The following is a 13,597-nucleotide window of genomic DNA, read 5'->3' on the forward strand; positions in this document are numbered from 1 at the left end:
GGAAAACGTGAAAATGCTCAGACTTTTAGCCAGTGATTCCCCTGCCAGAAATGTATCTCGCAGAGATCCAAAGAATCCAGAAAGTGGTGTCCCAAGATGGTCACGGACACATGAGTTGTGAGGACAATACCCAGCGCGGGGCAGGCAACGCCCGGCTGGAGAAGGGACGGCTCCTCAGGGTGTCAGCCGCGAGGCAGGCGGGGCCTGCAGGGAGGAGACAACCCCACTTATCACCCGTTTACACACCGGGCAGCATACAGAGAACTCCTGGGAATTGGTAACTGTGGATACTTCTAGAAGGGAAGAGGTAGTTTGGAAACACTTACTTTATATTCATATTTTATACTCTGCTTTTTTTTTTTGTTAATCCTCACTTGAGGAATTTTCTCTATTGCTTTATCAGAGAGAGGGGAGGGGAGGGAGGGGAGGAGGGAGAGAGTGAGAGAGACACATTGACCGGTTGCCTCCCTTATGCGCCCCGTCCGGGGGTGGGAAGCAAACCCACAACCCTTGACAGGTCCGTGCCCTTCAGAGCTCAGGCCATTGCTCTATCCACTGAGCTACACTGGCCAGGGCTATACTGTTTGCACTTTTAACCACATACATATATTGCATTCACATGTCACTACATCATATTCACAAGGGCAAAGAAGGTCGAGACGTGTCTGTGGGAAATCCATGTGAAATGTGAGGCCCCTGAACTCACTCTGCCCTTCGCCGGGGCTCTACATGGGCCGCACTTAAGTGGCAGCATCTTCTGGCATAAGGGCCACATAAGTGTGACCGAGGCTGCCAGGCCCTCGCCGTCAGTAGGCGGGTGGGCACGAAGAGCTTGCTCTGTACCAGGTAGTTTGAGGCTTTCCTGGGTGCCCTGGGCCCGCACATCCCCGGCAGCCCCGCCTCCCCCCACCCCCACCCCCATGCCTGAGATGTTTGGTCACCAGCATTGTTTTCCGTCCCACAGGAGGTACCCCGGCTCCGACAGGACCATGCTGCAGAGGTGGCAGGTACAGTGACCCCTCAGAGGACTCTGGGTTGGAGGAAACCCTTCGGGAATGCAAATCAGAAAACAGCTCAGGCCCCAGTGATGGAGAGAGAAAGCAAGTGGATGAGTCAGGAGGGATCTTTTATATTTAATTTACCAAAATGTCCCAAATAATTTTCTGAAAAGATCTCAGTGGTTGAAGGAGATTCTGGAGCCTTGGAGTCGCAGCTAGGGAGTGTGTGTGTGAGCATGTACACGTGCCCTGTGTGCACACACACTCTGTCCAGGAAGGTGTACACACATGTCAACGGATTTCACTCAGGCGGACACAGCACCCGCCTCTTCTCCTGGGAAGACACACATGGCTCCCAGCAGGGAGGTGCTGAGTTGAGCCCAGGGTTCCGGGTGAAAGGAAGGGACCCCAAAGGGCACTGCCCAGGGTCACAGGGTTACTCCTGGTCGCAGGGGAGCCGGCCAAGGCAAGGAGAGACCATGGCCTGCAGAGGGCCCTCGGACTGACCTGGTGGCCTGCTCATTCGTCAGGTGGCCCTGGGAACTTTCCCCAATGCAGTCCCTGTCTCCATTGGTGACTGTCCATCTGAGGCCCTAAGAGTGAGAGTTACCTTACAGGACAGGGAAGAGGAAGGTCCTAAAGTCCCAGGGACAGGTCATGAGCCCGCTGCTCAGGCCGCTTTCTCTGTGACTGCCAAGTCCCCGCAGCCTGTGGAAGCACACGTGGTCCGCAGTCAGTTCTCCCACACGGCCTCTGTGTTTTAACCAACGGGGCGGGAGATCACACCACCCGTTAGCACAGTGCTTCCTCCCGGCCTCTGGGCTGCGGAGCCGGCCTGCCCCGCCGCTCTCTCCCAGCCTGCAATTGCTGCAGCTCCTGGGGGATATGTGGCCCCAGCTGAGCGGGCTGGAGCACGGGGCAGGGGAAGCCCGGCGGGGCGTCCCCCTGTGCTCACCCCAGGGGAGCGGCTCCTGCAGGGCTGAGAGCCAGACCAGGGCCGACCTCTCTCTCTTCTGGCAGAAAAGGGACATCAGCAACTTCGAGTACCTCATGCACCTCAACACGCTGGCCGGGAGGACCCACAACGACTACATGCAGTACCCAGTGTTCCCCTGGGTGCTGGCGGACTACACCTCACAGGTATGTGTTCCCAGGCCACGGCGGGGTCCCGAGGCCTCGGACCCTGGACAATCGAGGCTCCTAAGTCAGTGCACAGAGCCTCCGCTGCAAGGCTCAGCCCACCTGGCCCAGGCTGCTCTGCGCGGCCCCTCGCCCTGGGCAAGGCCTCTGAGTCCAGCTGCCTGGGCGTCTGCCCGGCCCCCTGTGGGAAGGTGACCTGCCTGTGAGCTGGTGGACAAGGCCAGGACCAGGCTAACACCCCGAGGGCGTCCTGGCTTAGGTCCTCCGGGAAGGACGATGCTCATCTGCTGAGACAATGCCCTTCTGGTGTGGCCACGGTCTGCCCCTGCCTGTGTGTGCGCGGCGGGGGGCGCAGAGGGGGAGGGAAGGAGAGAGCAAGAGAGAGGCATGAGCCATCCCACTGTAGCCCAGCTTCAGTCGGAGGTGGTGGTGTGCACTGCACCCAGCATCTGCACGGACAGGTGGCGACGGGGGAGGTGCAGGGCGAGACCCGGTGGTGCCCTTCATGCGCCCATTCCTGGCCCTCCGCAGGCAGGGGAGGGGGGGGGGGAAGGCGGACAGTGGGCCATGGTGACGCCACGGGGGAGGAGCTGGCGTGGAGCAGTGCCCCTCCGCCTGCAGGCCCTCAGGAGGCGCGTGTGGAAGGGGCAGGAGGTGTCCGGGGCCTGGTTCCGACCAGCCCAGCCCATCCTGCTCTGCTGGCTGCATGGTGGCTGGCCTTCAGGATTTGGGGGGGGGGGGTTCCTCCCACTTTGGAACCAGGACCCAGAACCTCCCATCCCCACTTAAGACATTTAGCACAGAACAACTGTCCTCACCAGCCAAACGTTGCTTCTCATTGCCCTGACGATCACCTGAGGCTGAGGTATGTCAAACATGAAGCTTGCAAATTGCAGCTTTAGCTCACATCTTACAAAGTGCTGGTTTACCAGCCCCTTTGCGTAGCCCCAAATTTTGATTCTTTACTGCATTTAAAAACTGAGAGGTTTCTCCCCCAAATCTGGATCTCTTAAGTATCTTGGAAAATCAGGAAATGTGGCAGCTGAGTGAGGGTGTCCACTTGTGGCACCTGGGGTCTCGGGAGAGGCTCTTCCCTCTGGCCAGCCTGGCTCTGCAGGTGTGAGGTGGACACAGGCCCTGCCTCCCCGGGGAATGGCAGGTGCCAAGGCGTTGGGCATAAACACCTCCATACCGACGTGCGAGCCCGAGAGGCACAGGCCCTTCCGCTCACACCGATCATCTCTGCTAAAGTGAAACATCGCGGACACCTGGCCTGCACCCTCAGGCACCACTGCTGTGTTCCCGAGGGCCGGGGAGGGCAGCGTGCCGGGCCCGCATTGGCAGGAGGGGCGTGTCCTCCAGAGATGAGGCTGTCCCTCCACTTTTCTCCCCAAACAGACGACTTCTCACTTCCTACTTGAAGCAAACTGCTCCGGAGGGCTGTGCCCAGTGCCTCAGACAACAGGGTTTCTTTTGAAAGTTTCTTCTTAGGAACTGGTGGTGGTGGTCCGATTTGGGTGAACCGGGAACAGGTTCAGTGTGAACTCAATCTTCCCTCCTCTCCTTTCCCATCTCCCTCCTTCCCCTCCTCTCATTCTCCATCTCCCTCCTCTTCAGCCTGTGCATCACTGGCTCCAGGCCCATAAACCCCCACTTCCCTGCTAATCACCGGAGGGGGTCAGATCAAAGGACACTCAACCAGTGAAGAGAACCATAAAACTAAAGAGCGTGTCTCCTGAAGTCTCGCTGGGGCACAGAGGGTCTCAGGGAGTTAACTCCAGCTGCACATCTGCCTTTCAGACATTGAACTTGACAAACCCTAAGACGTTTCGGGACCTTTCAAAGCCCATGGGAGCCCAGACCAAGGAAAGAAGGCTGAAGTTCATCCAGAGGTTTAAAGAAGTGGAGAAGACGGAAGGTGGGTAGAGGCCAGCTCATTGTCTCTGCAATGCACTGCATCTGGTTGCACTGAAGGGGCCATGGACACCAGCCTTGGAATAATTATACTTGAGTAGAGAGCCTCTCATCCCCTGGTCTCACCCTGGCTGTGTGCAAGAACCGCCGGGAGAGCTTTTAAAGCTACTGAGTCCGGCCCCATCTCTGGAAATCCTGCGTTAGGGAAGTCAGGGGTACAGGCAGGATGAGAAGCAGCGTGCTCAGAGCTCACCCCGTGCACCGCGCGCTGTGCGCCATGCGCCATGCACGGGGCAGGAAAGGCAGGAGAGGACCTTCTGCTCAGCCTCCCCTCCCAGGCCCAGGCCAACCTGCGTGCAAACAGCGGCCCATCGCAAACGGGACCCTGACCCCCAGGGAGCTCGAGCGACTCCTGGGAGATCATCACCTTCGCATGTCAGAGCCCAGACGTGGTTCGTCCGCTGGGCCCCTGTGCAATCCTGCCCGTTCCTCTGCCCCTGTGCCCTTACTGCCCTGTGCTTTCCTTAGCCTGTTCACTTACTTAGTGCGTGCATTTTTAGGAGGAATTTTCCCGTCCTGCTGTGCTGGGGGGCGTGCAGCTGAGGGGCTTGAATGGGCTTTTCACCCGGGAGGCCGTTGGCCAGGCCGTAACGGCACCTGATGCAGAGCCCGGGCGCCACCGGCCTGCAGGTTCTCTCGGGGCAGGACCCACGCTCGCTGCTCGTTCCTGAGCACCACGCGGTCCGTCTGCGCCTGCCCAGCACAGGCGGGAACGCCACCAGGCCCGTCCTCTCTTGCAGGAGACATGACCGTCCAGTGCCATTACTGTACTCACTACTCCTCGGCCATCATCGTTGCCTCCTACCTGGTCCGGATGCCGCCCTTTACCCAGGCCTTCTGCTCTCTGCAGGTGAGCTCCCGCCCCGACACACACACACACACACACACACACACACACACACACAGCCGCGGACAAGTCTCACAGACTCGGCCTGGGCGGCCAGCGAGCAGCCGGTGCCCCAGCGAGGGCACGGTGGGGCTGCTGCCGCGTTTAATCAGAAGCTGAAGTAAATGCTGTGTTAATTAAGTCACAGCCGGTGTGAAGTCGGCTGCTACAGCGGTGGGGAAGGGCTTTCGGAACCACCTGAGGGGAGACGGCTGGTTTTCCTATAAGACATATGCTCGCTGCAGGCAGAGCTGAGAGCCACGCGCGCGTGGCCGACCCAGGCTGTCACCTGTGAGCTCTGGGGCCCGCGGGGTCTGGGCAGAGATGTGCGGAAAATGAAGGTATAATTCTTACTATTCTGACTCAGGGAGGGCTGTTAGAAAAGGCAGAAGTAACAGAGTCATGCAGACCGGGGACAGAGTCCTGGCTCTAGAACTTTCTAATTGGAACAGTGCCGAGGAACCGAGCCTCGTTTCTCCTGGCTCCGCAGGCGTGAGGGCGAGGCCGGCCTGGGCACTGTCTGGCCACCCAAAGGCTCCCCGCAGGTCCCCTCCTCCCACAGAGGAGCAGCAGGCTTTTCCAGGGCCTTTGTGGGTTTTGCTTGTTGAGTAAAAGGCCATGACCCACAGGTAGGAAAGCTAATGGCTACTCTGGAGTCAGCCCATCCTCAGTCAAGAGCAAGGCTGATGAGCTGAACTGGTCCATGGGCCTCCCAAGTCTGCCATGGGACCCACAGCTCGGAGCTCAGCGGACAGCGGAGCCGGGTTTTGTGAGAAGCCCACAGAAAGCTGAGCCGTGTCTCAGCTGGGAAACCGCGGATGCAGCTCATTCCATCCCGGCCCCTGCCCTCCCCCTCCCCCACACTCCACCTGCCACTTGCAATAGCCTCCACATCCCTCCTCCTCTGTGAGCCTCTGGCTGCCTCCCCACGCACACTGAGGTTGTCCCACACCCAGGATCACTTCCCATGCTCCCTAGCCGGTCACGGGAAAGGGACCCGGGGCTGGGCTCATTCCTCACCCCTTCCTGTGTGCCTGCACAGCACGAGGTACATCACACACATGGGCATACACACGCACACTTACACACTTTCCACTCCCCCGCACACTGACACCCACCCACACTCACCCACACTCACATTCTCATTGCCACACTCACCCACATTTACAGCCACAGCAGTCATCCAGGTGTGCAGAGGAGGCCATGGGAGGTTAAAGGGCTTAAGAAACTCACCCAAGTTCACACTGTGAGTGGGTGCTAAGATTCCCACCCGAGTTGGCTCGGTTCCAAAGCTAAGGTGCTTTCCCCACACTGCCTCTGATGGCAGAGGACAGCGGCGTTCGTCAGCTGATGGACCCACAGGTCCTGTGAGTGAGCGTCCTCCTGGGACACTTCTAAATGACTGGGAACGGACCTGTGGAGAACGGCGTCAGCCTGCGCTACAACCGGCCCGGGACTTCGGTGTGGGGTGGGCTGATTTGGGTCAGTGCCGCCTGGGAGGGAGATGGCTTCCAGCAATGCTGTAACTCTCTGTGAGTGTCCCTGAGCACATGCAGGTGCTGAGACTGCTGTGCCTGTGGGTTAAGACTGGATGGGCTGTGCTTGTAATAGAGTTTCCTGCCACGTCGGATTGGGCTTGGAGAATGTGGCGACTGGAGGGCCCAGCAGGGCCGCGGGTGCACAGGCGTCCTCCGGCCTCCACGGCGTTTCCTTCCCCAGTAACAGACCTGCACTGGGGAGTTCCCTCTGATTCCAATTCTGGTCAACACTCAGCAGCAGATACATCAGTCACATCTCCCATGATCGTGTTTTTAATTCTGATTCATCTAAAACTTAGATGATTGTGTGAGAGTGTAGGTGAGTGAGAATGTGTGTGTGTGAGTGTGGGCCAGTGAGAATGTGTGTGGGTGAGTGTAGGAAAATCTAGTGCCTCTTAAAATATTTTGATTGAGGAAGGATACCTAGGGTCATATTCTTTTTTTTTCTTAAGTGTAATTTATTGGGATGACATTGGTTAATAAAATCATATAGGTTTCAGGTGTACAATTCTACAATACATCATCTGTATATTGTATTGTGTGTTTACCACCCCAAGTCAAATCTCCTTCCACCACCATTTCCCCTCTTTGCCCTCTTCTACCTGTCCCCCCCGCCCCCACTTTCCCTCTGGTAATCACCATACCATTGTCTGTGTCTATGAGTTTCTTCCTTCCTTTCTTTCTTTCTTTCTTTCTTTCTTTCTTTCTTTCTTTCTTTCTTTCTTTCTTTCTCTTTCTTTCTTTTCTTTCTTTCTTTCTTTCTTTCTTTCTTTCTTTCTTTCTTTCTTTCTTTCTTTCTTCTTTTTTGTTTAATCCTTTCACTTTTTTCACTCATCCTCCCAACGCCCCTCCCCTCTGATAGCTGTGAGTCTGTTCTCTGTCTCCATGAGTCTGTTTCTATTTTGTTTGTTAGTTTATTTTGTTCATTGGATTCCACATATAAGTGAAATCATGTAATATTTGTCTTTCTCTGATTGGCTTATTTCTCTTAGCATAATGCTCTACAGGTCCATTTATGTTGTCACAAAGGATACGATTTCCTTTTTATAGCTGCATAGTAGTCCATTGTGCAAATGAACCACAGCTTTTTTATCCACTCAACTATTGATGGGCACTTGGGTTGCTTCCCGATCCTGGCTATTGTAAATAACACTGAAATGAACATGGGGATGCATGCATCCTTTCGAATCAGTGTTTTAGGTTTTTTTCAGATAAATTCCCAGAAGTGGAATTGCTAGGTCATAAGGCTGTTCTATTTTTAATTTTTTGAGGAATCTTCATACTGTTTTCCATGGTGGCTGCTCCAATCTGCATTCCCACCAATAGTGCAGAAGATTCCCTTTTCTCCACATCCTTACCAGCAACAGCCATTCTGCCAGGTGTGAGATGATATCTCATTGTGGTCTTAATTTGCATTTCTCTGATGATTAGTGATATTGAGTGTCTTTTCCTATGTCTATTAGATATCAGTCTATCCTCTTTGGAAAAGTGTTTATTCAGGTCCTTTGCCCATTTTTTTAATTGGATTCCTTTTTGGTGTTGAGTTGTCTGAGTACTTTATAAATATTGGATATTAATGCCTTATCAGATGTATCTTTAGTGAATACGTTCTCCCATTCAGTGGGCTGTCTTTTCATTTTGTTGATGGTTTCCTTTGCTGTGCAACAACTTTTAAGTTGCATGTAGTCCCATTTGTTTATTTTTTTTCTTCCGTTTCCCTGGCCCAAGGAGATATGTGAGAGAAAAATAATGGTATAAGAAATGTCTGAGATTTCACCGTCTGTTTCCTTCTGGGATTTTTATGGTTTCTAGTCTAACAGTTAAGTCTTTAATCCATTGTGAGTGTATTCTTATAGATGGTATAAGAAGGTGGCCTACTTCTGAGCCCTTAAATATTCTGAGTATCTTTCTGGAGTCTTTACATATGAGCAATATCATAGCCAGGCACACATCAATCCAAAGCTCGTGCCTTTGCCTCAGAACCCCAGCCTTGGCCCCTCGCCTTCTGGCGTAGTGTCACGTGGGAAAGTCTGCGGCGAAGAACAGTCTGGCCCTTCGTTGCAAATGATGACCTGCTGTTCCTTTTTGCTCTGTTAGGATACACACAGGCTCCAGTGCCCCTGATGACCAAGCGCATCTGCAGAACATCGTTAGGAGTCGATCCTGGTTCAGCAATTCTCTCTGATCACTCGGCTTCTGTCGCATCTCTAGACTGAATTGTGTTGCTCTATATTGTTTCGCTTGGGACTTTCCTCATAAAAAGGCACTTTTAAACGCCCCTGTGCCCCATTCTTTCTCTCCCCTCTTTCCTTCTATTTCCTCTTCCTTTTTCCTCCTGCCTGTCCTGAGGCAAGCCCCGGGGGCCTCCTGCTGGCAGCCTCGGGCTTGTCAGCCTCAGACTCCCACCAGCACGGGCAGCTCCTTCTCGCGGCTCTGGCGCGGCTCTTGTATTGCAGGAGTGAGAAAGCCCATTAATTTTGAAACAAATGTATGCAAATACATTTATTAATATAGGAAATAGGAAAATCAGTTATTGCTTCCTTTATAAATAATACAGGCTTAAGTTTTAAAGATATTACTTTTGCTAAAATGCATTAGACAGCTGTGAAAAAATAACATTTTTCTTTGTGGTAATATCTTTAACCAGATTTGTAGCACTAACAATATTTCCTATGTATATATTATTTTTATTTAATACAGGTAATCTTTTTTATTACCAAATCCTATTGCTTCTCAGGAGGTTACCATCAGCACTCATAAAAGCTGCACCAGGAGAGCGGGCGGGAGGGGCCTCCGTCTCCCGCGCCGAGGGCTGGAGCTGCAGATCACACACACATGCGTTTGCGTGATACGTTTCAGGAGCCGCTCGGAGGTGCAGACTATTTAAAAACACTCTCCCCGTCTTGTTTCCATTTCTATTTGAATCAAGCGGTGGCACAGCCTCTAATTTCACCCGAGAGCGGAGTGGCCTTGGAGGAAGGCCCGTCTGTGAGCTGCCGTGTCCCGTGTCCTGCTTGTCGGAGCAGCAGGGGCGGCGGGGGCTCTAGGTGTCTCTGTCCCTGTGCAGAGAGACCCACTGATCCATGGGATCCTCACATCTGACTTGGAAAGGTGACCAGCACCCCGATGCCCAGGTTGGCACCTCGGGAGTGTGTGCCAGGCCCCGGGTTTCCCGGTGAACCCAGCGAGGTAAAGGAGGCAGAGCAGGGCCTTCGGCAGTGCACCCAGGGCCCTGACCCCGTGCGGCCACCCAGTGCTTTGTCAGGAACCGCTGAGCCCGCTTTCTGGTCTGCAAGTGAAAGTGCCGGTTCTTTCTGGTGCCTGCGCAGCTGTGTGCAGTGCCTGACGCTGGCCGACTGGCCGAGACAAGGCCTGCCTCCTCGACCCTCATCCACGTGCAGCTGCTCCACTTCACTTAGGTACACAGGGTGGGACACAGGGTTACAGTTGTTCATATGAAAAATAATGCAATCAGTAATAATACAGGAATAAACTGTTCCGTGTACCCACAACTGCACATCTCCTTGGCCCGCCCTGTATGCTGCCAGGAAAGCTTAGGCCGCTGGAAAGCGAGGCAGTGGGAGAGCACGGGGGACCGACTGTGTGGTTCTGCCCCCTTGTTCCTGGAGCCACGCGTGCGCTCTGCAGAAGCTGACGGAGGCCCGGCCTTCCTGCCAGGCATGAGCGCTTTCCTAGGGGGCCCTGAACTGAGGTGGACCCAAGCCCAATCAGAAACCCTTTCCTGGAGCCCCTCTGCCCGCAGTGCCTCCATTCCTCCAACGGGGACCCCTCTGCCGCCTCTGATCCCCAAGGCCGCGTAATGAATGAGAAGAACAGGGAATCGAAAAACTGCCCTAAGCCTTACCTGGCCCAGCAGAAGCTGCCGAGCTCAGGCGTGCCTGGAGCCACCTGTGGAAACGTCCCTGCAGCAAGGCCGCCTTGGCTGGGCCGCAGGCCTCGCTTCACACACCAGCGGCATCCCTTAAAGGCCGCGGCGCCTCCAGCCTCCACCCCCAGACCTGCTCTCCCCCTCGGGGCTGCTATGGTCCATGTCGCCACGCTAGGCCGATGGCCCTGACCTGACCTGCTCCCCCCTGTTTCTTGTTCTATAGTTAGCCGTGTCCTCCATCCCTGGGCTTGTCAACTCCCCAGGGGTCCACTTCTCCACGAAACCAACCCGGACCCGCACGTAGACTGAGCCGCTCCCGGTCCTGTATTGGTTCTTTGGACCCTGTCTTTGCGCCCGATTCAGAGCTGGCCCTCAGCAAATGCGGGGAGTGGTCAGGCACATGGCCGTGGTTTCCTCTCTGGCCTGCCCCCCTTTATTGCTCTGGGAGCTCCCAGCACAACCAGAGAACGGTGGGGCGAGTAGATGCGTGAGGAGCCATCACACACATACACGGACTAGGAATGAGTGTGCGTGGGGGAATGAATGACAAGTCCCAATGGCAGGCCCACGTCTCAGCCACAGATGGGCAGGTGGAGGCCCACACCAGCGGGCCGCACGGCTGGAATTCTCACCGCAGGCAGTGCTCCATGCAGCTCCTTTCCTCGCAGGGCGGGAGCTTCGATGTGGCAGACAGAATGTTCCACAGCGTGAAGGGCGCGTGGGAGTCGGCCTCCAGAGAGAACATGAGTGACGTGCGGGAGCTGACCCCGGAGTTCTTCTTCCTGCCCGAGTTCCTCACCAACTGCAATGCCGTGGAGTTCGGTGAGCAGAGGCCGGGGAGGCGGCGGGCTCTTCCCCACAGCTCAGGGCCGTGTCACCATCTTTGCTGAGCAGCACAGCCCACAGCCACTTCTGCGCGGACCAGCGTCCTGGACAGCTCAGCGTTACGCCCTGGCTCCTCGTCCAGTTTGCGCTCCCATTTACCAAAGCCCTGCTGTGTCTCACCCACTCAGGCTGCATGCAGGACGGGACGGCACTGGGGGACGTGCAGCTCCCGCCCTGGGCGGATGGGGACCCTGGGAAATTCATCAGCCTACACAGACAGGTGAGTTGAGCAGGGTCATGCCAACGTCCCCGGAACCCTGCGTGAAGACCTCAGCATCCCTTCAGTCTCCAGGGAGACTTTCTGGGTAATTGGGGGGCTCGCCACGAGCGCTTCTGAGGCCCTTTTGTCCGGAGAGCTCCTGCCCCGTTGGCAAGAGAATGCGTGGGTCTGAGCTCCAGGAGGCTTTGTCCTTGTGCCGTTTTCCTCGGGGGTCACTGGGGAAGCAGATTCAGATTCCTGGATGCCCTGGAGGGCGAGCCAGTGTCTTCAGTTGGCCCTGCAGGAAGGCCCACACCCTGGGCCAAACTTCCCAGGACAATTCAGAGAGGGACTGGAGGCCCCGGAGGCCCCCACTGGCCAAAGAATTCACCAGGCCTGGGAGGACTTGGCTTTTTACCCAGAGAGGCTGATGGGGGAAGGGCAGAGGCCATTTATGCTGGGTTAGCGTAAACACATGAAAAAATGTTCAACATCAGTCGTCAGGGAAGCATACACTAAAACTACAATGGGATGCCAACACACTCACAAGAATGGCTAAAAGGTAAAATGCAGATAAAACCAAGAGTAGGCAAGAGCATGGAGCAACCAGAACCCATCATGCATTGCTGACAGGAAAAGCAAAGTAGTCCAGCCAGCTCGAAAAACACCTTGGCCATTTCTTAGGAAGGTGAGGTATATTTGCTACAACAATTCTACTTGTGACTGTTTGCCCAAGAGAAATGAAAATGTGTCCACAGAAAGTATGTACATGAGACTTCATCCGTTTTATCCATGCTAGTAAAAAACCGAGCCACACTAGTGTTTATCAACTGGTAAAGGATCAACAAGTAGTAAACCTGGAGGGTGGTTCCCTGAAAGACCCCCCCTTGGAGCCTGCCTAGGGTGGCAGCCTTTTCTTCAGTGGCACTTGTCAAAAACAACCAGAAACCATTAACACTGTGGCTGACAGAGGCAGTAGATACTAATCAGCAAACGCTATTTTGGCTAACTATAAAGCTTAAATGGGGAATGAGCTGCTTCTAGGAGGCCTTGAAAGACTTAGAAATATCCCTGGGAACCTAGAAGGACACACATTGCAGGGCTGCTTTCATGCACCAGGCTGTGCTCATGCTCAAGAAAGACCCAAAATGGCCCTCCGCCCTCACTTCTGGCTGGGCTGACATCCAGGCTCAGTGCAAGTGAAGGGAAAGGCAGATTTTGTCATTGTCTGGCTGAACATTGAAACCACTCCCTAACATTCAAAGAGAACCCCTTGCCCTAGCTGGTTTGGCTCAGAGGCTAGAGCATTGGCCCTTGGACCAAAGAGTCCCAGGTTTGATTCTGGTCAAGGGCATGTACCTCAGTTGCAGGCTAAATCCCCCGACCCAGGTTGGGCACCTGCAAGAGGCAACCAATCGCTGTGTCACTCTCATATTGATATTTCTCTCTGTGTGTCATGTGTCTCTCTGCCTTCCTTCCACTTTCTCTAAAAATCAATGGGAAAATATTCCCATGTGAGGATTAACAGAGAGAGAGAGAGAGAGAGAGGGGGAGAGAGAGAGAGAGACCCCCTTGGCAGACTGAGACATACTGGTTTTGAGTATTTAAAGAAATCTTCGTCCATTTATTAACTGACATTAAGCTAACAGAGCAGAGCCTTCAGTGGCCACACACAAACAATACAGACGTCATAGAACTCGTTCAGAAAGGTCACTAAACAAACAACCATGATAACAGCACCAACCACAACAAGCTTCAGGAGACGGGAGAGTCTGATTTCTAGAATTACCACATGGTATTATTTAAAGACTGAATGTTCTATAGGGCATGCAAAGTAAAAGGAAGTATGGGCCATACAAAGGTGAGGGAAAGCAGTCAACAGAACTACACTGAAGCAAGTCCAAACTTACTAGACAGAGACATTACGTCAGCTATTGCAAATATGTCCCAAGAGCTAAATAAAACCATGTCTAAAGAATTAGGGGCAGTATGATAATTACGTCTCATCCACAGAGAATATCAATAGAGAGATAAAAGTATAGAAAGGAGGCAAATAGAAATTGTGAAGTTGAAAATGAACTAAAATGA

At 54.1% G+C, this 13,597-nt stretch overlaps 1 protein-coding gene across 1 annotated transcript in view; it reads left to right on the forward strand.

Annotated features, from left to right (window-relative positions):
- Positions 1-13,597, forward strand: part of WDFY4 (WDFY family member 4) — a 234,656-nt gene that overhangs the window by 201,831 nt on the left and 19,228 nt on the right. Inside the window, exons 47-52 of the mRNA XM_054729209.1 lie at positions 965-1,007; positions 2,019-2,138; positions 3,939-4,056; positions 4,853-4,962; positions 11,094-11,247; positions 11,439-11,530. Of these exons, the coding sequence (XP_054585184.1) occupies positions 965-1,007; positions 2,019-2,138; positions 3,939-4,056; positions 4,853-4,962; positions 11,094-11,247; positions 11,439-11,530 (637 nt within the window). The remainder of the gene's footprint in view (positions 1-964; positions 1,008-2,018; positions 2,139-3,938; positions 4,057-4,852; positions 4,963-11,093; positions 11,248-11,438; positions 11,531-13,597) is intronic.

This window comes from Eptesicus fuscus, chromosome 17, assembly GCF_027574615.1.
Source record: "Eptesicus fuscus isolate TK198812 chromosome 17, DD_ASM_mEF_20220401, whole genome shotgun sequence".
Lineage (NCBI taxonomy): Eukaryota > Metazoa > Chordata > Mammalia > Chiroptera > Vespertilionidae > Eptesicus > Eptesicus fuscus.